This window comes from Hyperoodon ampullatus, assembly GCF_949752795.1.
Source record: "Hyperoodon ampullatus genome assembly, chromosome: 10".
In the NCBI taxonomy this organism is placed as follows: domain Eukaryota; kingdom Metazoa; phylum Chordata; class Mammalia; order Artiodactyla; family Ziphiidae; genus Hyperoodon; species Hyperoodon ampullatus.
This window is the reverse complement of record NC_136923.1, coordinates 41,774,418-41,799,234: the sequence shown is the minus strand read 5'-3', so window position 1 is coordinate 41,799,234 and position 24,817 is coordinate 41,774,418. Positions and strand designations below refer to the sequence as shown.

General features: G+C 42.4%; 1 protein-coding gene across 1 annotated transcript; it reads right to left on the bottom strand.

Moving 5' to 3' along the window:
- Positions 1-1,613: 1,613 nt before the first annotated feature.
- LOC307059820 (putative serine protease 46) lies at positions 1,614-22,865 on the bottom strand (the record flags this gene model as incomplete). The annotated part of the gene is given in 7 exon segments (XM_079714055.1): positions 1,614-1,868; positions 18,188-18,351; positions 19,140-19,158; positions 19,162-19,399; positions 19,581-19,758; positions 22,570-22,660; positions 22,800-22,865. Coding segments are annotated over 7 exon segments (1,011 nt in total).
- Positions 22,866-24,817: the final 1,952 nt, after the last annotated feature.

Genomic DNA, 24,817 nt, shown 5'->3' with positions numbered 1-24,817 from the left:
GCCAGCGGCAGCTTCTTTGGTGTGGTGGGCGCGGGCGCTCCCGACCCCCGTCCGCGCGACGCCCCCCAGTGGCCCCCCCGCTATGGTGCTCCTGGTGTCCCAGCCGCCCTCTGTCTGGCTTGCTGGTGCTCAGGCCTGCCTGGCTTCTGGCCACGCCTCTGCCCTCCTGGGACCCCGTGTCTCCCAGTCGGCCTGGCCCAGCAGTTTCCTGGAGTCCCTTAACCTCACCGCGGCCGGTTCTTGCACCTCCTCCTCCGGCAGCCCACTTCCATCCCTACCTGGTGAGATGAAGGCCCAACCCCTGGGGCTGGCATCCGGGATTTCCAAGCGGTCCCACCTGCCCTCCAGCCTGGTAATTACGGTGGAGCCTTGCCCCAGGGCACTGAAATTAAGCAGATTGAAATGTTTTCAATAATAATTTTTCAAGAGTGCATAATTTTAAGCATTGTCGCCATTCAGCAAATGCCCTTCCCTTACAGATCCATCTGCTTAGAAAGATGACACAGGTGAGGTTTCCATAAACAGAGAAAGAGGGATAGTAACCATTGGGCCCTTCTGGGAGCAGAAGGCCACTTGGTATGTTGGAATTTGGGGAACATTTTGATGGCTCAGTGACACAGATGGATAATACAATTAAAAAGTAGTCTGGGGAAATCCTATGAGAAGCTTTGGTTCAAAGCTGTTGGAAAATTCTAGCCTAATAAAAGATAACTTGAAAGTTAAATCAAGCCAGGACAATCTAACATTTGCCAGGTCCTGCTGTCTTGGGAGAGACAATAGGGCTGGCCATTCAGTACTCCAATCTCCTGCAAACCACACCTACTACACTCTGGACCCCAAGGGCAAGGGTAGCTGGATACTGTGAACCTGAGGCCTACCAGGTCTGAGGGGGGCCCCATGCTACCTTCCACAAGGGTGGCAGAGCTCTGCCCTCTCAGACTGGCTAGATTGCGCCTGTCCTTCTTCTTCAGAGTATGATGGAGGTCACTAAGGCAGCTCAGGAGCTCAGGGTGCAGTCACCTCACACAATCCCCTAAGCAGGCACTCTGCCTTGCCCCTCCCTGCCCCCCATCATCACCCATCCCTGCCAGGGAGGGAGGAGGAACCAGTCAGGTTCTGTAAACTCCTAGGGTGATATGAGGGCTTGGGAGAGACCCACACGTTCTAGAACCAGGTCCATAAGTGGAGGTCTGGTCATTGTGAGTTTCTTGGGAAGAGGCCAACCCTCACAGTAAGGCCTGAGGGAAAACTGTTGGGTCAGAGACCCAGGAGAGGCTTGGGGACCTGGGGATTGCTGGAATGCTGGGATGACTAAGCAGGGAGTGAGATCACAAAGTCCAGCTCCACATTTGGCAGAAGAGGAAACTAGCCCACAAGGAGGACTATCAGGGAGGCTCCCCTTGAGAAGACAGCCAGGCCTCTTGGGGGAGGGGAGGCCTTGAAGGGTCTGGCCATAATCAAGAAGAAAGATGATGACTTCAGTGACACAAAGGGACCCTCCCCCAGAGTACTCTGCCCTGATGTCCTGTGCTCCTCCAGCCTCCACTTCTCCTGAGGACAGACAGAGGGGAGGAAGAAGTGGCCTCCGGGAGGGACTGCCCTGGTAACATCACTCACAGGAGCCACAGGGAGCCCAAGGAAACCAGCAGAATGTAGCCAGTGAGGAAGACCAGGCTCAGGAAGCCTGGCCCGGCCCTACTGACGAACCTCACCTCACTGATCTGTTTCTTGATCCAGTCGGTGAAGTGGGAGGTGCTGGTGTAGATGCCCAGGAAGCGGTGCCGGCTGCAGCTAAAGCTCCAGTTCAGCACCCCCATCTGAATCCAGGTGTGGTTCACTTGGCAGACAAGGGAACTGCCAGAGTTACCCTGTGGAGGGGAGGAAGGGAGGCATAAAGGAGGCAGCAGGAAGGCCTCCTTGCAAGTCCTGGACAAATAAACTTGCACCTTCCCAGGCCATATCCTTAGCACGAGCTGTGTTAGGCCCGTGCTGTCCCTGATATCGAGGCATGGCTATGAACCTGCTCTGTGACATGGAAGTACTGCACTGGGGCCCAAGCTCAGGATCACAATGGCCTCTCTCTGCATTCCCCTGCTAACTCTCTGACCATAACTACTGGTCCCCTCCTCTGCCTTCTCTTTAAATCGTGGTGGGCCTCCAAGGTGTTGCCCTTGACTTTCTTCTTTCCTACAGTCCTGCTTACAGAATGAGCCATTTGAAATGCAAACCTGCCCCCTTCTCTCTTTGTGCAAAGCAGGTGCATGTATAAGAATAATGTTTACAACAGCGTACATCAAAAAGTAGTAGCTGTTATTTCTGCTGATGGTGGGTTTATGATTTTCTTAAAACTTTCTTACATTCTTCTGTATTGTTGAAAAGCTTTATAAATCTGAAAAACAGCTCATGCTCTCCCTCCCTCCCCCACATATATGTATATTTTTTAATGTAGTGTAAACCAAGATTTATAAGACATAATCTAATGAAGAGTGCATAAGACGTGTAAGGAAAAAATAATAAAACTGTACTTAAGAACACAAAAGACCTACATTAATGTACAGATATACCGTTGTTCTTAGATGAGGCAACTTAAAACAATGTAAAAAAGTCAGTTCTCGGGCTTCCCTGGTGGCGCAGTGGTTGAGAGTCCGCCTGCCGATGCAGGGGACACAGGTTCGTGCCCCTGTCCGGGAGGATCCCACGTGCCGCGGAGCGGCTGGGCCCGTGAGCCATGGCCGCTGAGCCTGCGCGTCCGGAGTCTGTGCTCCGCAACGGGAGAGAGGCCACAGCAGTGAGAGGCCCGTGTACCCAAAAAAAAAAAAAAAAAAGTCAGTTCTCAATATGTGGCTTCCTGCAGTATGGAAGACGAGATCCCCTTTCCCACCTTGCTGAAGATAACTAAACCTGTGAGATTTTAAATGCATGGGTGAGCTGGCAAGAAAATAAAGACTCCTCAGAGAGCAAAACCCAAGGGAGGGCTGAAACACAGAGCCATCAGCAAAGCCCAGAAGATGACTTTTGCCCCAAAGCCATAGGCCAAACCCAGTGAAACTGAACTTTGGTTTTCACAGCCTCATTTGTGGGTGCAGAAGACAAAAGGCAAAACCCAGGGCCTTCCCAAGGAGGGGAGCCTAAGAGGAAACCTCCTGCAAAAAACTATACCTCCCAGAAAGGACCACACCTTCAGAGTGATGATAAACTAGGAACACCTGCCCTCATGTGAACTTGCAACTTGAATTCACACTGTCTGGGTGGTTAAAAAAACTTGAGCCAAGAACGTCATTTAAAGAGGTCCTGGGTTGGTTTTATGTCCAGGTATCTGGCAGAAGCAAATATAGATTCTGACTGAAGGAACCCACTTTCAAGCCATGCTTCAGCGAACTCCCACAAAAAAACACTCTAAAGAACATGTCCTCACTCTTAAAACATCACCCTGCACACAGGGAAGCTGAGGCACCAAGAGCAAATGCCAGCCAGCAGAAAAAAACCAAAGCAGCATCAGAGCCTTCATGGTCTGAGATTCAGTAATCATCACATGGAAGCCTCAAAGCTTCTGGTAATGCACTATTTTATAGGCTTGGTGCTGAGGGTATGGGTGTTGGTTGTGTTATTCTTTATTCTCCATACACATTTTATAAATATTCTTTTATCTGTATTCAACAGAGAGTGAAAGAGTCAAAAATTATAACAATGTCAGTTCTCCTTATGTTGACCTCTAAAGTTCAAGCGATTCCAAATAAAATGTCAGCAGGATTTTTTCAGGACCTTGACAATCTGATTCTAGAGTTGATATTGAAGGATAATAGTCCATGAATTCTATGACAGGTTTGAGAAAAAAAGAGCAAATTGGAGAGGCTGGGGACTGGAGAAATATCTAAACAGAGTTAGATATATTTCAAAGCTATAATTATAGAAACCACGGTACTAGCATAGAAACTGAAAAATAGACCAATGGGGCAATGGAGAGCCAGCCAGATGCCTGCAGGTGGAGGAAACTTGGCACACGCTCCAGCAAGTGTCATGACTGTGAGAAAGGAGGTCTCTGCTGTAGATGGTGGAGAAACTGATGGAGAAAAATGAAGTTGGACCCTGCCATAACAAAACTCCAGAGGAAATAAAACTCTAAATGTGAAAAGTTAGAAAGATAAAGCTAATTAAAAATGTAGGGCCATGACTTTATGACTTGGGATGAAGCACATATTTTAAAATAAGATAAAACCCCACAAACCTGAAGAGGGCAAATGTGTTAGGCTTAATTACATCAAAGTTAAGACCATCTGTTCAATGAAAGACACCAAATCTCATTGAAGATAGATGACGAATTAAGATAGGGCATTTTCTCTGTCTAAAACCAACTAGACGTCAATTTTAGCATATCTAGGGAAACCCTGAAAATTAACAAGCAGAGAAAGTGAGTTGAGGAAGACTTGAAGGTTTCCATGTCTAGGCTGACCCATTTGTCAGCTCCCAGTGTCCAGACCCCCATGCTCCAGAGGAGGGAGATGGAGTAGGGCTTGGCGAAGTTTAAATCAAATTGACTTTTATTTATTTATTTATTTTTTGGTTGCGTTGGGTCTTCATTGCTGCACATGGGCTTTCTCTAGTTGCCGCGAGCAGGGGCCATGCTTCGTTGTGGTGCCTGGGCTTCTTATTGAGGTGGCTTCTCTTGCTGCAGAGCATCAGCTCTAGGCGCGTGGGCTTCAGTAGTTGTGGCACACAGGCTCAGTAGTTTTAGCTCGCATGCTCTAGAGTGCAGGCTCAGTAGTTGTGGCGCACAGACTTAGTTGCTCCGCGGCATGTGGGGTCTTCCTGGAGCAGGGCTCAAACCCGTGTCCCCTGCATTGGCAGGCAGATTCTTAACCACTGTGCCACCAGGGAAGTTCCAATCAAATTGATTTTTTTTTTTTTTTTTTTTTTTTTTTTGCTGTACGCGGGCCTCTCACTGTTGTGGCCTCTCCCGTTGCGGAGCACAGGCTCTGGACGCGCAGGCTCAGCGGCCATGGCTCACGGGACCAGCCGCTCCGCGGCATGTGGGATCCTCCCGGACCGGGGCACAAACCCGTGTCCCCTGCATCGGCAGGTGGACTCTCAACCACTGCGCCACCAGGGAAGCCCTCAAATTGATTTTTAAATTGAGACTTATAATAGGACAAGGTATTTAATAACTGAAAGTAACTGAAAATTATGGGCTCTGCCCAAAATGATGTTTGGAGAAGGGAGGAAGATTTGACACAGGGCATATGGGGGCAATGACTGGAAAGAATAAAACTATTTAATGTGGATTCTCGAACAAATTGAGATTCGTCAACAAACAAATACAGGAGGGGACTGTAGCACAACATCATTTATGCAAAGTAAAATACACATATAGCAACACTACGCATTTTTCAAAGATACAGACTTCTTTAAAGACATGTATTAAACAGATTTCAGTAGGGGCCTTTTGTGGAGAGAGAAAATGGAAGATGAAGGGGAAAATCAAGCCAGTGATAATCAAGCTAGTGATAGAGATATGGTTGACTGGACTCTGGCAATCCAGAGAAAAAGAGAACTCAGAGGGAGAGAGAGAAAATAGAAGAGAGAGAGAAAGATCTTGTATGTGGACATTCTCTTACCATAGTGAAATGAAGCCAGAATCCAGTAACAAAATGTGAACCACCCCCATCAAAGAAAAAAAAATTAACTTTCAAAAACGTTAAAGTAAAAACAGAATTAAAACCTACAGTTAGAGTGTAGAAAGATAAGAAGGCCATACATTGCAAAGCCCATGGGGTGTGGGCCTGAATTTCACACAGAAGAGTCTTAGTCTAAATACTTTAATACCAAACAAGAGAGAATGAAAATAAATTATTTATTATCATCATCAATAATTTATCACTGCACATTCAGCTGAAGACACTTGAAAAGGAATTAATAAAGACAAAAAGCAGATGTCGTGCATTAGAAAGCAAAAAAATCATAGATTTGAGGAATAAAATCAATAAATTGTACTTAAAAAACAACAAAATAAATATATTGTAAGTCCTACCAAGAAAAACTCAAAGAGAAGGAAAATTCAAATACTTTGCAGTGTAAGTAGAAAAGAGACTAGAATCAGATCCAGGGAAAATACACTTTCTAGTATCTGAAGACTATTTATAACTTTCTCTTTATGGATCTAAAATCTGGATGAAATGAATAATTTCTAAGAAAATCCAATAATAATGGACAAAACAACTTATTGCTCAAGAACTACCCCTTCAAAGGAAAACAGGCCTATGTGGTTTCGCAAGCAACTTCTATCCAGCATTCAAGGAGCAGATAATTTATGTTATTTCAAATGTTCCAGAAGATAGACTGTGCTTTCAAGTGAAGCATATTCGTGATTCTATAACTTGACAAAGGGGGTGCCTTCCTCAACACACCTTCAGTGGAGCCCAGCCTCACTGGAGGAAGACAAAACAAAACGCAAAGGCTGCGTGGATGGTGTCTCACAGGACTGCTGTTCCAGGGCCAGTACCTTTCCTGGGCCATGCACCAACACTATCCTGTGCTTGGCCTAGAGCCCAGCATGGGGTGTCTTGTTGGATGAACAAATAAATTAAATGTATTCTAAAAAAAGATATTATAAATCTGAATCCAACAGATGAATGAAACCAAAGCACACCATGACCAGGGAGGGCTAATCCTGGCAGGCAGGGTAAATGGACATGAAGAATCTGTTCATGGAACCGACTCAGCACTTTAGATATGGAGTCCAGTCAACCGTATCTCTAACTCACTCTAGCTCAGTTACAGTGTAGAGTCATCGCGATAGCTGCAGGAAACACATTTTACGAAGCATAGCATTCATTCCTGAAATAAAATGCCACAGTGAAACAAAGGAATGGCTCTCTCCTCGACAGATGATATGCCATGTTAGCAACATGCTTCATGATGAAGTGTGGGAAGGACTTCCAGGAAGGTAAGCAACAAGAAAAAGTAGAGCTACAATTCCAGGCTGCTTTTGGGGAGCAGTACCCAAAATAATGAAAAAAGTAAAAATCATGAAAACCAAAGAGGCAAAATCATCACTAATTGTAGCTCATATGGGCATAGACCTGGAAAGCCCAAGAGAGTCAACTAAAAACTCTTGGATATAATAGAAGGGTTCAGTGAGCTGAACTCCCAGATGTTTTCAACAAGATCAGTCTGGGGGATGGAAATGAGGCAAGTGAAAAGGAAGGAAGGCTCTTGTCCTGCTAAGGAGGAAGCAGTAGACATTGATTAACTCTAGGTGTTAAGTCAAGTTTAAATATGTGTGTGGAAAATATTTGTAGTAGAATGACATTGAGATATGACAACTTATAAACCACTACAGGGGAAAAGTGGAGTGGAAAAAAAAAATCAAACCAATACATAAAGTAGGGGGATAAAAAGAAACATTCTTCTTGGTAAATGGATTAAAGGAAAGCCTCTCAAATGTGTTGAAAAATATAGCACTGAGCATTATACTGTTTATTAAGAGACATACCTAAAACAAGATAACACAGTGTCTCCTGGAAGACAGAGCAATTGTTCTGGAATATGATTCTTGACATTGCAATAAACAAGAAAAAGAAGTAAGAGGCATACATATTGAAAAGTAGGAGACAAATTTACCATTGTTTGCAGATGGTATGTCTCAAAATTAAAGAGAATCCATTATATCCACTATATCTAGGAATTTTGCTTATTACAAAGTAAATACACAAAAAATCAATATATAATACAAACGGAAAATACACTGAAAAAAACATTTTATATTACAATAGAGATGTAATATAAAATATCTAGGAATAACGTTAAGAAGCAGCATACAGTAATTATATGGAGAAAGCTATATAAACTCCTGCTCTAGGGACACAAATAAAATAGAGCAAAATAGAGTCTATTTTCCCAAAATGACCACATGATTTTCCTTTTAGTATTATACTGAGATTGTTCAAAAGAAAATGGGAAAAAAACCCAAACACCTGGAGACTAAACAACATGCTACTAAAAAACCAATGGGTCGGGCTTTCCTGGTGGCACAGTGGTTAAGAATCTGCCTGCCAATGCAGGGGACATGGGTTCCAGCCCTGGCTGGGGAAGATCCCACATGCCGTGGAGCACCTAAGCCCGTGCGCCACAACTACTGAAGCCCGCATGCCTAGAGCCTGTGCTCCTCAACAAGAGAAGCCACTGAAATGAGAACCCCATGCACTGCAATGAAGAGTAGCCCCCGCTCGCCGCAGCTAGAGAAAGCCCACGCACAGCAACAAAGACCCAATGCAGTAAAAAATTAATTAATTAAAAAAAAAACACCAATGGGTCAACAGTGAAATCAAAGAAAAAATCAGAAAATACCTCGAGACAAAGATTGTTCAATTAGAATGAACATGGGAGAAGAGCAAGGTAAATTCCTTAAAAGAAGAATAATGAAGGAGGACTTGCCTTACCACATACAAAAAGGAACTATAAAGCTACAATAATTTAAAAAGAGTGGTGGCGCACGAATGAGACTGCAAAGGGCAGAAATACACAAAAATAAGATGGGAATGTATGATATAATAAAGAGGGCATTTCTAATTCACTGCCAAAAAAAGTATTCAATAAAAATTATTGACATAACTGGCTACATTTGGAGAAAAATAAAACTGGTTTCCTCTCTCACCCTTCTAGATGAATCAAAATTAAAATATTTAAAGAAAAGAATTAAGAACATGTATGAGTAAAGAATTTTATAATCTTAGGGTAGGCAAGGTATTTCTAAGCACAGCACAAAAACTATAATCATTAAGGGAAATAACAATAAATATGAACATATGAAAATTTTAATAATTAACTCTATGGGAAGAAATCCACACCAAAAAAAGGTAAATCATGGACAAGTAGCGTAAAATATTGTAAAGCATTTCACAAAGGGTTAAAACTTCCGGTTCCTAAAGTTTTTTTTTTAACTTTTTATTTTGAATTAATTTAAGACTTACAGAAAAGATACAAGTATAATATTTTTACCCAGACTCACTAATTTAATGTTTAACCATATTTGTTTTATCTTCTCTCTCTCTCCATAAGTATGTGTGTATGTATACACCTATACTTATGAACCACTTAAAATTAAGTTGAAAAAGACATGATGTTCCTTTACCAATTATCACAGCATATAATATCTACAGTTTTTACAAATCAATAAAAAGAAAAGCAGTTTAACAGAAAAACATGGGCAAAGGACAGGGAAAAGTGTAAATGGTACATTGAACACAACAGGCATCTTCATTGGAACCCCCTTTGTCCCTTTAAAATGTATTTAAGGGGTGAGTTCTTTCCCTGATCCTGGGTAAAAACTGGGCAGAGTCAGAACGTTTTGCTCACTGTGACAATGTAATCATAATCAGTATGATTACACTGTCACATAAACATCTCAGTACAGAAATCAGAATATCCATAGCCACGCAATAATCACAAAGCTAGACCTGATTTAAAGTCAAACTTCTCAATAGATAACTAATTAGGACCTACTGTATAGCACAGGGAACTCTACTCAATATTCTGCAATGGCCTATATGGGAAAAGAATCTAAAAAAGAGTGGAGATATAGATATATAGATGTAGATAACTGATTCACTTTGCTGTACACCTGAAACCAACACAACACTATAAATCAACTACATTCCAATTCAGCCCCATTTACTTCAGCACTCTCCTCCTCTGGGGCAAAAGCCCCAGTGGGGGAGAAGGAAAAACACACACTTAAAGGGAACAGAGCTGGCTCAAGCCCGACCTCAGAGTTTCTGCTCTAGCAATGTGAGAGCAGACTCCACCCCTGACAGGGCGGCCACAGCCAGGGAGCAGAGAGGAAGTCCCACCTCACACCCTGTGCAGGCTCTAGCTCCTCCATCACCAGCCACACCCTCTATCAAGGGGATAGTGGCCAGCACACCATGAGGAAAGATGTGGCTGGCATCCGCATCAAATCCGGCCCTCATACCAAAGACACTGGGCACACACAGTCTATGTAGGGACACTCCCACATAAAAACACCACTTCAAGACCACAATAGATAACTGTTTCACCTAAATTCACAGAAACAGAGAAAGTTAAGTAAAATGAAAAGAAAGAGGAACTACTCCCAGCTGAAAGAGCAAAAGAAAACCCTTGAAAAACCAAATAATGAAACAGATAATCAGTCTACCAGATGCTGACTTCAAAAAGTTGCTAATACCCACGTGCCACAACTACTGAAGCCCGCATGCCTAGAGCCTGTGCTCAGCAACAAAAGAAGCCACTGCAATAAGAATCCTGTGCACCGCAACGAAGAGTAGCCCCTGCTCACCGCAACTAGAGAAAACCCGCATGCAGCAACGAAGACCCAATGCAGCCAAAAATAAATAAATAAAATAATTTATTTTAAAAAAAAGAAAAGGGGGAAATTTCAAAAAAAAAAAAGTTGCTAATAAAAATGTTAAGTGGGGCTTACCTGGTGGCACAGTGGTTGAGAGTCTGCCTGCTGATGCAGGGGACACGGGTTCGTGCCCCAGTCTGGGAAGATCTCACATGCCACGGAGTGGCTGGGCCCGTGAGTCATGGCCACTGAGCTTGAGCGTCTGGAGCCTGTGCTCTGCAACGGGAGAGGCCACAACAGTGAGAGGCCCGCGTACCGCAAAAAAAAAAAAAAAAAAAAGCTAAGTGAATTAAGAAAGAGTATCAATATAAACACAGATGCTTTTTAACAAGGAACTAGAAACTATAAAGAAGACCTAATCAAAAGTAGATAATTCAATTTCTGAGATAAAAAGCACTCAGAAGCAATGAATAGTCAACTAAATGACAAAGAAGAACACATAAGAGATCTGGAAGATAGAATAATGGAAATAACCCAATCAGAACAGCAGACAGACAGACAAATGGAAAAAAAAAAAAGAAAGCAAAATATGAGATCTATGGGATAATATAAAATGTGCCAACATATGCATAGTAGGGGTTCTGGAAGGAGAAGGGAGAGAGAAGGGGATTGAAAATGTATTTGAAGAAATTATGACTGAAAACTTCCTAAGCCTAAAGGAGGAAACAGATATCAAGGTACAGAAAGAACAGAGGGTCCCAAACAAGATGAATCCAAACAGGCCCACACCAAGACATATCATAGTTAAAATGTCAAAAGTTAAAGATAAAGAGAGACTCCTAAAAGCAGCAAGAGAAAAACAGAGTCATGTACAAGGGAACCCCCATAAAGCTATCAACTGATTTCTCCGCAAAAACTTTGCAGACCAGAAGGGAGTGGCATGATATACTCAAACTCATGAAAAGGAAAAACCTGAAACCTAGGATACTCTACCCAACAAGATTATAATTTAGAACAGAAAGAGAGAGAAATAATTTCTCAGACAAGCAAAACTAAAAGAATTCAGCAATACCAAATCTACCCTAAAAAAAATGTTGAAGGATATTCTCTAAATGGAAAAGAAGAAAGAATCTGTAGGAAAGGGAAAATCCCAATAGGAAAAACAAATATATAGTAAGGATTGAAGATAACTTAAGTAAGCCAGTACACAGAATAAAAAAACAAAAAATATTGTAAAAGCAACTATAACTACAATAAACAGTAAAGGGATAAGCATGAAGATACAAAATATGACATCTAAAACACAAAATCTGGAGGAGGGGAGTAAAAAATGTAGATCTTTTAGAATGTATTTGAACTTGAATGACTTCAGTTTAAAGCAAATAGATATAATTAAGGGTCAATATATATAAACCCCATGGTAACCACAAATCAAAAACCTACCTATTGTAGGTTTTGTATACACAAAAACCAAAAAGAAAGGACCTCAAGAATACTATAAAAGAAAATAATCAAACCACAATGGGAAAAACAAAAAGAAGAGGAAAGGAAAAAATAAGAACTACAAAAACACTGGAAAGCAAGGAATAAAATGGCAATAAGTACATACCTGTCAATAATTACTTTAAGTGTCAATGGACTAAATCCTCTGATCAAAAGACATAGGGTGACTGATTGGATACAAACAAAACAAAACACGACCCTTCACTATGCTGGCTACAAGGGACTCACTTCAGGGCAAAAGACACACACAGACTGAAAGTGAGGGGATAGAAAAAGATATTTCATGCAAATGTAAATGACAAGAAGGTGGGGGTAGCAATACTCATACCAGACAAAATAGACATTAAAACAAAGACCATAATGAAAGACAAAGAAGCATATTATATAATGATAAAGGGATCAATACAAGAAGAGGATATTACACTTGTTAACATATACACTCAATACAGGAGCAACTAAATATATAAAGCAAATACTAGCAGACATAAAGGGAGAAATTAACAATAATACAATAATAGTAGGAGACTTTAACACCCTACTGACCTCAATGGACAGATCATCCAGAAAGAAAAACAGTAAGGCAACAGAGTTCATAAGTGACACCAAACACCAGTTGGACTTAATTGATATCTGCAGAACACTACATCCAAAAAAGAAAAAAAAAAAGTAGAATACACACTCTTTTCAAGTGCGCATGAAATATTCTCCAGGTTAGATCACACACTAGGTCACAAAACCAGCCTCAACAAATTTAATAGGATAGAAATTACATCAAGCATGTTTCTGACCACAATGATGTAAAACTAGGAATCAACTATAGAAAGAAAAATAGGAAAAGAACAAACACGTGGAGACTAAACAACATGCTACTAAAAAAACAATGGGTCAATGATGAAATCAACAAGGAAATCAGAAAATACCTCAAGACAAATGAAAATGAAAACACAACTTTCCAAAATCTTCAGGATGTAGCAAAAGAGTTCTAAGAGGGAAGTTTATAGTGATACAGGCCTTCCTCAAGAAAAAAAGAAAAATCTCATATAAACCACCTAACCTATCACCTAAAAGAATTAGAAAAAAAAACCCAAAGAAAGCCCAAAGTCGGCAGAAGGAAGGAAATCATAAAAACCAGAAAGGAAATAAGTAAAATAGAGATTTAAAAGATATATATATATATATATATATATATATGAATGATGAAACCAAGAGCTGTTTTTTTGAAAAGATAAATGAAATTGATAAACCTTTATCCAGGCTCACAAAGAAGAAAAGAGGACCCAAATAAACAAAATAAGAAAGAAAGAGGAGAAATAACAACCAATATCACAGAGATACAAAAAAATCAAAAGAGAATACTATGAACAGTTATATGCTAACAAATTGGACAATACAGAGGAAATGGACAAATTTCTAGAAACATATAGCCTGCCAAGACTAAGTCAAGAAGAAACAGACAAGTTGAACAGACTGATCACTACAAGTGAAATAGAATCTGTAAAACAAATAAACAAACAAACAAACAAACTCCCTGCAAACACAAGTCTAGGTCTGGACAGCTTCACTGGGGAATTCTACCAAGCATAGGAAAAACAAGTTACACCTATCCTCAAACTATTCCAAAAATTGAAGTGGAGAGGACACTCCCAAATTCATTCTATGAGGCCACCATTACCCTGATACCAAAGCCAGAAAAAGACACTACCAAAAAAGAAAATTACAGGCCAATATCTTTGATGAATATAGATGCAAACATCCTCAACAAAATATTAGCAAACTGAATCCAACAATACATAAAAAGGATCATACACCATGATCAACTTGGATTTATTCCAGGGCCCCACGGATGGTTTAACATACACAAATCAATCAATGTGATACACCACATTAACAAAAGGAAAGACAAAAACCATACGATCATCTCAGTAGACACAGAAAAAGCCTTTAATAAAATTCAACATCCGTTCATGATAAAAACCCTCATCAAAGTGGGTATCTCAACAACATATGGGAACATACCTCAACATAATAAAGTCCATTTATAACAAACCCAGGGCCAACATAATATTCAACAGTGAAAAGCTGAAAGCCTTCCTCCTAAATTCAGAAACAAGACAAGGATGCCCACTCTTGTCACTGCTATTTAACATAGTATTGGAAGTCCTAGCCACAACAATTAGACAAGAAAAATAAATAAAAGGTATCCAAATTGAAAGAGGAGAGGTAAAACTGTCACATTTGCAGATGACATGATACTCTATATAGAGAACCCTAAAGTTTCCATCCAAAACTATTAGAACTAATAAATGAATTCAGTAAGTTTGCAGGATACAAGTTTAATATACAGAAATTTGTTGCATTTTTATACTCTAATAATGAAATACCTGAAAGAGAAAGTTTTTAAAAATCCTGTTTAAAATAGTGTCAAAAACAAACAAACAAACAAAAAAACTAGGGTTAATCTTAACCAAGGAGGTGAAAGATCTATACACTGAGAACTGTAAAACATTAATGAAGGAAACTGAAGACTGAAAGAAATGTAAAGATATCCTGTCCTATTAGATTTCAAAATTAATATTATTAAGATGGCCATACTATTCAAAGCAATCTACAGATTTAATGCACTCCCTATAAAAATACCCAGGAGGGCTTCCCTGGTGGCACAGTGGTTGAGAGTCCACCTGCCGATGCAGGGGACACAGGTTCATGCTCCGGTCCAGGAAGATCCCACATGCTGCGGAGTGGCTGGGCCCGTGAGCCATGGCCGCTGGGCCTGCGCGTCCGGAGCCTATGCTCCGCAACGGGAGAGGCCCACATACCGCAGAAAAAAAAGAAAAAAAAAGTGCCAGGATTAAAAATACCCAGGAGGGCTTCCCTGGTGGCACAGTGGTTGACAGCTCGCCTGCTGATGCAGGGGACACAGGTTCGTGCCCCGGTCTGGGAAGATCCCACATGCCGCGGAGTGGCTGGGCCTGTGAGCCATGGCTGCTGGGCCTGCATGTCCAGAGCCTGTGCTCTGCAACGGGAGAGGCCACAACAGTGAGAGGCCCGTGTACCGCAAAAAAAAAAAAAAAAAAAAACAGGAAATTTTTCACAGAACTAGAATAAATAATCCTAAAACTTATATGGAACCACAAAAGATATCAAATTGCCAAAGCAATCCTGAGAAAAAAGAAAAAAACTGGAGATATAACTCTCCCAGACTTCAGACGATACTACAAAGCTACAGTAATCAAAACAGCATGGTATTGGCACAAAAATGGACACAGAGATCAATGGAACAGAAACAGAGCCCAGAGAGAAACCCACAAAACTACAGTCAATCTATGACAAAGGAGGCAAGAATATACAATGGAGAAAACACATTCTCTTCAACAAGTGGTACTGCGAAAACTGGACAGCCACATGTAAAACAATGAAGTTAGAACATTCCCTCACATCATATAGAAGAATAAATTCAAAATGATTTAAAGACCTAAATGTAAGACATGAAATCATAAAACTCCTAGAAGAGAACATAGGTGAAACACTCTTTGACATAAATCAGAGCAATTTTTTTCTTGCATCAGTCTCCTAAGGCAAAAGAAATAAAAGCAAAAATAAATAAATGGAACCTTATTAAACTTAAAAACTTTTACACAGCAAAGGAAACCTTGACAAAACAAAAAGATAACCTATGGAATGGGAGAAAATATTTGCAAAAGATGTGACTGACAAAGGGTTAATATCCAAAATATACAAAGAGCTCATACAACTCAATATCACAAAAACAAATAATCCAATCAAAATGGGCAGAAGACCTGACTAGGCATTTTTCCAAAGAAGACAGGCCAACAGGCACATGAAGAGATGCTCAACATTGCTAATTATTAGAGAAACACAAATCAAAACCACAATGAGGTATCACCTCACACCTGTCAGCAAGGCTATCATCAAAAAAATCTATGAATAACCAATGTTAGAGAGGATGTAGAGAAAAGAGAACCCTTGTACACTGTTGGTCGGAATGTAAATTGGTGCAGCCATTACAGAAAATAATATGGAAGTTCCTTAAGAAACTAAAAATAGAGCTACCATATAATCCAGTAATTCCACTCCTGGGTATATACTTGGAAAAAACAAAAACACTAATTTAAAAATATACATGCATCCCCAATATTCATAGCAGCACTATTTACAATAGCCAAGACATGGAAACAACCCAAGTGCCCATCCACAGACAATTGGCTTAAGAAGATGTGAGAGATATATAACAATGGAATATAACTCAGTCATAAAAAGAATGAAATACTGCCATCTGCAACATGGATGAACCTAGAGAATATTATGCTTAGTGAAATAAGTCAGATAAAGACAAATACTACATGATATCACTTATATGTGGAATCCAAAAAATAATACAAATGAATGTATATGCAAAACAGAAACAGAGTCACGGATATAGAAAACAATCTTGTGGTTATCAAAGGGAAGAGGGAAGCAGGGAGGGACAAATTAGGGGTATGGGATTAACAGATACAAACTATTATTCAATATATATAAAATAGATAGGCAACAAGGATATATTGTAGAGCACAGAGAATTATACTGATTATCTTGTAATAACCTATAATGGAATATAATCTGCAAAAACACTGAATCACTATGCTATACACCTGAAACTAACACAATAAATCAACTATACTTCAATTTTAAAAACCACAAGAAATACTTGTCTTAAAAATGAAAAAAATTTTTTGAAGGTGTCCAACTCAAGAAATTATCCTGTGTATATAGAAATTTGATTTATGAGAGAAGTGGTGACACCCAGTACAGGAAATGGTTTTTTCAGCGAATGACACTGGGACAATTGGTAGTCCATACACAAAATAAATAAAAATAGACCCCTAAATTACACCGTTCACAAAATGAATGCACATGGATTCAAGACGCAAATGTGGAAACCAAAATTCCCAAACTTTTAGGAAAAAGAAAACGTAGGAAAATGTCCTTATAACCTCAGGAAAATGAAGGATTTCTTAAATAAGCATAAACCAAAAAGGAAAAAAAAAAGATATGTTTGATTGAAATAAAATCTAAATTGCTAATACATTATGTCAACTATACTCCAATAAAAATTTGTTTTAAAAAATCTAAATTGCTGTTGAGCAGAGTATATACAAAATGATCAAAAAGAAAGAAAATATTTGCAATATACACAATGAACATAAAATCAGTATCCAAAACATAAAAATATAATAAAAACGGGGCTTCCCTGGTGGCGCAGTGGTTGAGAGTCCGCCTGCCGATGCAGGGGACACGGGTTCGTGCCCTGGTCTGGGAAGATCCCACATGCCACGGAGTGGCTGGGCCCGTGAGCCATGGCCACTGAGCCTGCGCCTCCAGAGCCTGTGCTCCACAACGGGAGAGGCCACAACAGTGAGAGGCCTGCGTACAGCCAAAATATATATATATATATATATATATATATATATATATATATATATATAAAAAGAAAATGGCAAACAATAGAAAAATGTGTAAACTATCTGAACAAGTGATTCACAGAAAAAGAATTATGAATGGTGAATAAAAATATGAAAAGGATGCACAGTTGCATTAGTAACTGGGACAGGTACATGCAACCACAAAGGGATACTATTTCTCTAGTTCTCATCCTCAGAATGGAAAACATTTTACAGTCTGACCAATACTAAAAGTTGGCAAGGATATGGAACAATGGAATTCTCAAACACTGCTGTAAGAATATAGATTAATACAATCACTTTGGAAAACAATTTGGCAATGACTATTAAAGTATGCACAGCCTATGACCCATCAGTTCCTTGCAGGATGCACCATATGGAGAAATTCTGGAACATGTAAATAGGGAGATGTGTGTAAGAATATTCAGAGCAGCAGAGTATGCGATATGAAAAACATTAGAAGCTACCTCAATGTTTATAAACAAGAGAATGAATAAACTGTGGAATATTCACAAAAGAGAATATTGTAGATAGAGCTGTTAATGAATTACAGAGGCATGTATCAATATGGATAAATCTCAAAAACAATGTTGACTAGAAGATGCAAGAAGCAGAAGCTTGCTTACAGAATGATGCCATGTATGCTAAACTCGTTCTGCCAGCATCTGGCCCAGATCTGGGCATGTGACTGATGTTCAGAAGTGCTCAAATAACCTGAGAAGTACTGCCATTATTAACCATAATTGTGGAGAGGAGTGAAAAGTATTTTCACCCTTATTTTACATATTGGGAAACTGAAGCCCAGGGAAAGGAGATTTTCGTAAGGTCTCCCAGTGCCATGTGGAAAGGAATGCATGACCACTGAAAGTCATCTTCTTGCCCGGGTCTAGACACTGCACACCTGACAGGTGTCCATGCCCCACTGTAAGTTGGCACAAATCATGTCATTCCCGTTTAACTTTTTCTGGTCTTTCAAGAAGAGGAACTTGTACTGTTGATTGCAGATCTCGTTGTTTACAATCTTGACAGCCACCTCCTGAAGACTGTAGGAGGGCTGTGGGGTCTCTGAAGAGAGAGAGAGATCCTGCCTCGTCATCCCTTCAGTTCTTTGGCACATCTCCATCTTGGAGCTATCCAGATTCGTAATGTGGGATGTAGGGCCATTTCCTGGGATAGTGATGTATAAAGGCCCCAAACCACAATCTGACTTTTGAAAAAGCCCGAGCTCATTAAAAAGTCTCCCAAGGGGCTCAGACCAACATCCAGGCACTGAATGAAACCAAGAAGAGATTACCCCAGTAATTCACGTTCCATGAGGGTGAATGGCTGGGCACTGCTCCATGGCTACCTGCCAATGTGGCAAGACCCTAGAGCCCAGAGTGAGCCGCCCCCTGGAGGGTAGGACCCCACAAAGGCTCCTCAATTCTAGGACCTCAGAATGACACCAACAAGGGACAGGAATTATTGGTGCTCAAGGTAACAAGTGTGTACAATGGCTACCCAATGCCTAGGTACCCACCTGAGACCACAGCCCTTGTGCCACCTGCAGACAGGAAATCCAATTCATAGCCAAAGATTAATATCCTTCCAGGCTGCAAAGTAAGAGCTTGACAGTGGAGTTAACTTAACTTTGGGAACTGAGGTTCATACACGCCATGAGTGTCTTTTACACCAGGGCACTGTGTATATCCTCCTATCAACAGAGTTCAGGGCAATGTGCAGCACGTGTAGGTGCTCAGGAAATATTTGCTGATGGAGTGAATGAGTGAATAAAGGAATGGGTGGAGGAGCCCGTGGTGGAGTTATGTTCTGAAGAGGCAGGTGTCTTGGGACCTTGGCCTGCCTTCACTTACCTCGAGTATATGTTTGTCCTCACCCAATCATCCAGCACATGGATCCAAGAGATGGCTTGAGTTTAGGGTTAGGTAGACAGACAGGCTGGATGACGGGGGACCAGGAGACAGAGCCCCTGAGCTTCAGGAGGGCAATATCCTGGGACATGAGGCTGGTGAAATCTTCATGAATCACGATGCGAGTGACTGAGAGTTTGGTGCCATTTTCTGAGAGGCGTTGAATTCCCATCTTCATGGAGTATGATCTGGGGTCCTTGGATCTGCAGGGTCACGGGTAGGAGGCAGATCACCAGCAGTGAGGTCAAATATGGAATGGTTGGAGAGACACAGGCTGAGCACAGGGCTACCCAGCCAGGCCCCTACTTCCGGATCCCCAGATTCAGCAGGGCCTCCCAGGCCAGAAAGCAAAGCCCCTGAGACTGGCTGGCCACCCTGACTGACCTCTGAAAGCAGTGCACAGCTGTAAGGACCCACTGGTAGTGGATGAGGGAGCCGCTGCAGTTGTTTGTGTCCAGGAATAGGATGCTCACCTGCCATGGCCATTTGCCTGCCTCTACTAGCTTCCCCTTCACATTCTTCCAGCAGATGTTAGTCTGACCACAGGCCTGGAACCAGGACCCTTAGAAAAAAGGTAGAGAGGGGGCCATGACAGCCCCATGCAGACTCTCAGGCAGCAAAGGGCAGCCCTCAGACTTCCAGCCGTCACAAGCAGCCACTGCCACATGCACATGTGGGGAGGGGCTTTTCTCACCACCCCCAAAGTGGCAACCAAAGGCCCAGAGGCAGCAGGAGCCCCATGTTATAAAGAGAGCCTCCAAACAACAGGGACCAGACAACCCCTCCAGGGCTTCTTACAATCCATCAGCTCAGGATTCATCCCTTCGCCCTTGTTTACACAAGTGAAGGAGAAGAGAGAATCATCAGAGGGGTGAGTGTCAGTAAGCGCAAAGTGATGGGGCGCAATGAGCAGGGCTGCTAGTCAGTTGTAGCCAGAAAGCAATGGACAGTGATGTCACATTGTACAACTCCAGGGCCTGCCTCCATAGACCACCAGCCCTGGAGGTGCACCCTCTGTGACCATACCAGGAAATGAGTAGAGATGCTTGTCAATTTCCTCCTTGCCCCTCACTGGCCCCAACAGCAGGAATGGGAGCAGTGGGGGCTGCATTGAACTGGATAGGAGATTGAGATTCTGAACTGGACCACCTTGGACTGGTATTTAATAACTAAACATCACCGAGGGCAGGAAAGGGAGAAATTCTACAGCGAAGGTTGGAGACCAAGATTAAAGACAAATTAAAAGGTTCCTTATGTATAGCCTGCTGTAAAGTTTGGGCTGGCCAAGAAGCTGTCACAGGCGGTCATGGACCTCCTCATACAGGCAAAGTTGGACACGTATTTACACTGTCTCAAGCAGACGTGGTTCCAGAAAGTGTTCCCCTCAGCAGTTCGGTGTGCAGTGCCAACCAGAGCTTCAGGGACTCAGCAGCAGCAAGCAAGGCTCGTCCTTGCCTGGGAATGGGGCAGGGGGTGAAGGGGGACGGCAGGGGCGCGTTCCGTGGTGGTGGTGGAGAGGGTACAACAATCAACAGACCAGGCTAATAATCTATTGCAACTTATACACACTAGCAGAAACATCTACTGGGCTCTGCCTCATAGCAGTCCCTCAGAGGGTCCCAAACCATTGATGTTTGGTCTTGTTCCACCATGTCCCAGGGCTCCTGGTACTGCTATCAGATGTGGATGGCTGGTTCCCTTGCCACACACTCCCATGGCTGGTCACCTTTACCCTCAACCAGTGGCTCCCCCCAGGGATACACAGGCACCTGCACAAGCCCCAACATCTCCATGGAGTTTTGTCTGCCTTGCCCTCTCATTGCTCCATTCTTGCCCATGTTTCTGTCCAATGGCTTGCTGTCTTATTTTCTGTCTCCCCCAAGGGGGAGCCACATTTCCAGCCCTTCTCATATACTGTGGTGGGTTTATGGCTATCTTGTTTCAGATTACAGCCTGCTCCAATGGAGACTTTGGGAGGAAAGAGAGGGCTTCCAAAGCCTTGCCCTTGCCTCTCTCACAAAGCTTAGGCCCTGGAGACCCAGGGTCCCACAGAATGAACTTCGCTACTTAAAAAGTGACAGCTCTAAGAGGTAGGGTTGGGCTTTGCTTCTGTGCTCCACACCCTCAGTGGGTTCCTCAGTTTCAGAGAACAGTACTCCTCAGAACTCACGTCCAGGACAACGTTGACTCTGATCTCCTTCCCCCAAACCTTATACAAGATGTGCAGGATTCAGCCTGGAGATGCCAGCACCAGATGCCAGCACCAAGAACAGCAGCTGAATCTGGAGGGAGCCATGATGGATTAATTTGGGAGCATGAGGTGTTGCGGATCAATCTTGTCATAGACACAGTGATACCATTCCATACACGGGGGACACTCAGTGGCTCAAACAGATTCCACTGCGGACCACCTCTTCCCCTTCTTGGAGTTCCAGAGTGCAAGCACTCCCACTCACAAGCTGTATTCCAACGTCACCCCGTGCACTCACACGTGGCAATGGGAATGTGTGTCTTGGCTCATGACCTCCGTCCCTACAAGGTCCCAGACCCTCACCCCCACATCATCACAGCACAGCAGTTAGCTACAAGGAGCAGTGCACATCCTCGCCACCCCCAGACATCACAGATGCCTGAGGACAGCACAGAGTAGGAGAGCACTCATTCATTCACTCACTCACTCAAGGAACTGGTCTGGGAAGGGGAGTCACACAGTGAAGGAAAAGGACAAATTCCCTAAGTTGGGGAACACATCCCTACTAAGAGATGCCACGCCAGCAAATTTTCTGCCAAGGGGCAGAATGGACAGCTGGCAGGTGACCTGAATCAGGGCTGCCACCACAAAATTACATGTGGTCAGTTAGGGTGGGAGCCCAGAGACCTTGTCACATGGGGTCCCACACTTTTTACCCCCAAAGAGTCTACTGAAAACTGGTATTGAATCCTGGCACCACAAGCACTTAGTTCTCTGGGCCTCAGGTTCCTATTGTGAAAGGCGGATATTGGTAAAGCCCACTTCAAGGGGTGTTGAGATATAAGCCATGTGAATGATGCCTTATGTGGGATGAGCAGTCACCCACATATCACATCGTCCTCATCACAAGTCCCAGTTCTCTGAGATTGTGCCTCCCAAATCCGTTCCATGGATATTACTTTGTTTCCATTTTTAATAAGGCTCTTTCCTCATGCTCGTGGTCACTGGCAAACAGAAACTGCCTCGACACTGTCTGGGTCCCCAGGTTTGGCACACCATGCAGTCTGATGAGGAGGTGCCCATCAGGAACAAATGGAGGCCGTGCAGGCATGAGGACAGTTGATATAGGCACCCAGGCAAACAAAGCCCTCCTGCCTCTCTCCCACGTTCCCAAAGCCCTACCTTCAATATAGAGATTATTCTTAGCCCTGGCAGAAGGAAATGGAGATGCGAGGCCCTGAAGATCTCCCTGCCCACATGCCACGGCAAGCAACTGCACGGCCCTCACTGGTCCTCATTATGGGACTTGGAGGCAGGGTGGGGCAGGGCATCTCCGTGAGAATTCTAGAACTCATGGTTTGTTTATGCAGGGCAGCAGGGAGTGAGTCTCTGCCCCAGGGTTGGGGGCTCACCCAGCTGGGGCAGCAGCAGGAGGCTAAGTAGACAATGTGGTCTGGGTCATGGCCTGCCAGAGCCATGATGTGATGCTGCTGCCAGACACCTCTCTGGAATGGTGCTGCTGATGCCTTGCCCTGAGCCTGTGACAGCACATGCTGTCTGGCCCGAGACAGTGCCTCCTGGGCTCAGCCTTGGCCTTGACAGGGCCCCTGTATCCCTAACCCTAAGTCTGTGATAGCGCCAGGTATCTGGCTCGTGACAGTGCCTAGTGCCTGGCCTGTGAGGCACTCCCAGTACCCAGTTCAAGTTCCGTTATGAAGCCCTTCTCATGGCTCCCCCGGAGGTATGGAAACTGAGGCTCTGAGAGGGGGACAGCTAGTTTCTGCTGTGATTAATTGAGCTGGAACTGAAGTTTTCCTTTTTCCCACTCTACATTTTTAAGAGAACAGCTCATGGGTAGAGGCCAGGTGTTTTGGGCCTGGGAGGTGAATTCCTGAGAGGAAGCAGCTTGCAAGCCTGGGTCTTCATGAATCAGCAGAATAAATGACATTTTGGGACCCCTCCCCACCACTCCATTGAAGTCCCCACCCCAAGAATCCCCTGAGGAACTGTCCATGAGGACAGCTCACTTCAGCTCCACCCCGTTGTCAAGTGTTGTCAAGATCATGGGTAATGAGATTGCTGCTCATTACACTGCTAGTGGAGATGGACTGGGGCCAGCACTGTGGAAAACTTTGGAATCATTTAGCAAAGCAGAAAATGTGCCTACCTCACAACCTGCAGTTCCACTCCTGGTTGTGAGCCCTAGAAACATCATGCATGTATGCAGGAGGAAAGACACATGAGACTGTTGGCAGCAGCACTGTTGGGTAGAGCCCCAACTAGAAACTACCCAGCTGCCATCAAAGGCAGGATGAATGCATGGAATACTTGAGCAATGAGAACAGACCACTACATGTAGCGACATGGGAATCTCATAAAACATATTGCTGAGTGAAAGAATTCAGACACCAAATGGTACATATTGCATGAAATTCAAAAACAGGCAGCACAAACTATTTTTAGGGATACATGGTAGAAAATCAGATTTCCCACAATAAGATTTCCTCTGGGGGAAAGAGGGAGAAAGAGGGAGGGAGAGAAGAAAGAAAATCCAGAGAAGCAAAATTCTCTCTACTCTTCTGCCTTTGTGGAAAGTAATGCTTTGCGGGGGAATGATCAACCAATAAAACCAAGATAATTGAATAAAGACCAAGCATATCCGTTATCACTGCCAATGTGAATACAAAGAAAAACCTCTACTTTTACAAGTCAGAGATTCTTATATTGGGTAGAAAAAAACCCACTCACATGCTACTCAATAGAGACTCACCTAAAACAAAGTGATATGAAGCAGTTGAAAGTAAAAGATGGTCAAAAATATATTAAGTATATGTAAGCAAAAATAGAAATGACAATATTAACCTCTAAAGATGTAATTCAGGACAAAACAGAAAAATAAAATTACTTTCTGTTGAAAAAAGATAAAAATTATAATGACTATGTAACATTAAAGTTGTTCATCAATAACAACATCAAACAGTGACACATGAGAAATAGAAAAACCTCACTTGCAGTGGGAGAGTCTTCTCCAGCTTTGTCTATCTTTGAGGGATTGAACATCTATAAAAATCAACTGCACACTAGACTACTAAGCAGAAACTAATACACCATTGTGAAGCAATTATACTCCAATAAAGTTGTAAAAAAAAAAAGAAAACCACAATAACTTCCCTAAAAGTGGAACTAGTTTGGGCCACGTTTTTTACCATGATGCAATGAAACAAAGATTTAATAAGAATGAGTAAGTGAAATAAAACAAATGACTTGAAAATTTTAAAAATAAAGTTGGTTAACTTATTTCAAGGAAATAAAAACATTCTATAAACTATTTAGAAAATACTAATAATTAGAGCAATGCATTGAAAAAACTTTTTGAGTGTGTTCAAGGCAAATCTATAACCTTAAAGGTATTTATTATTGAATAACAAAG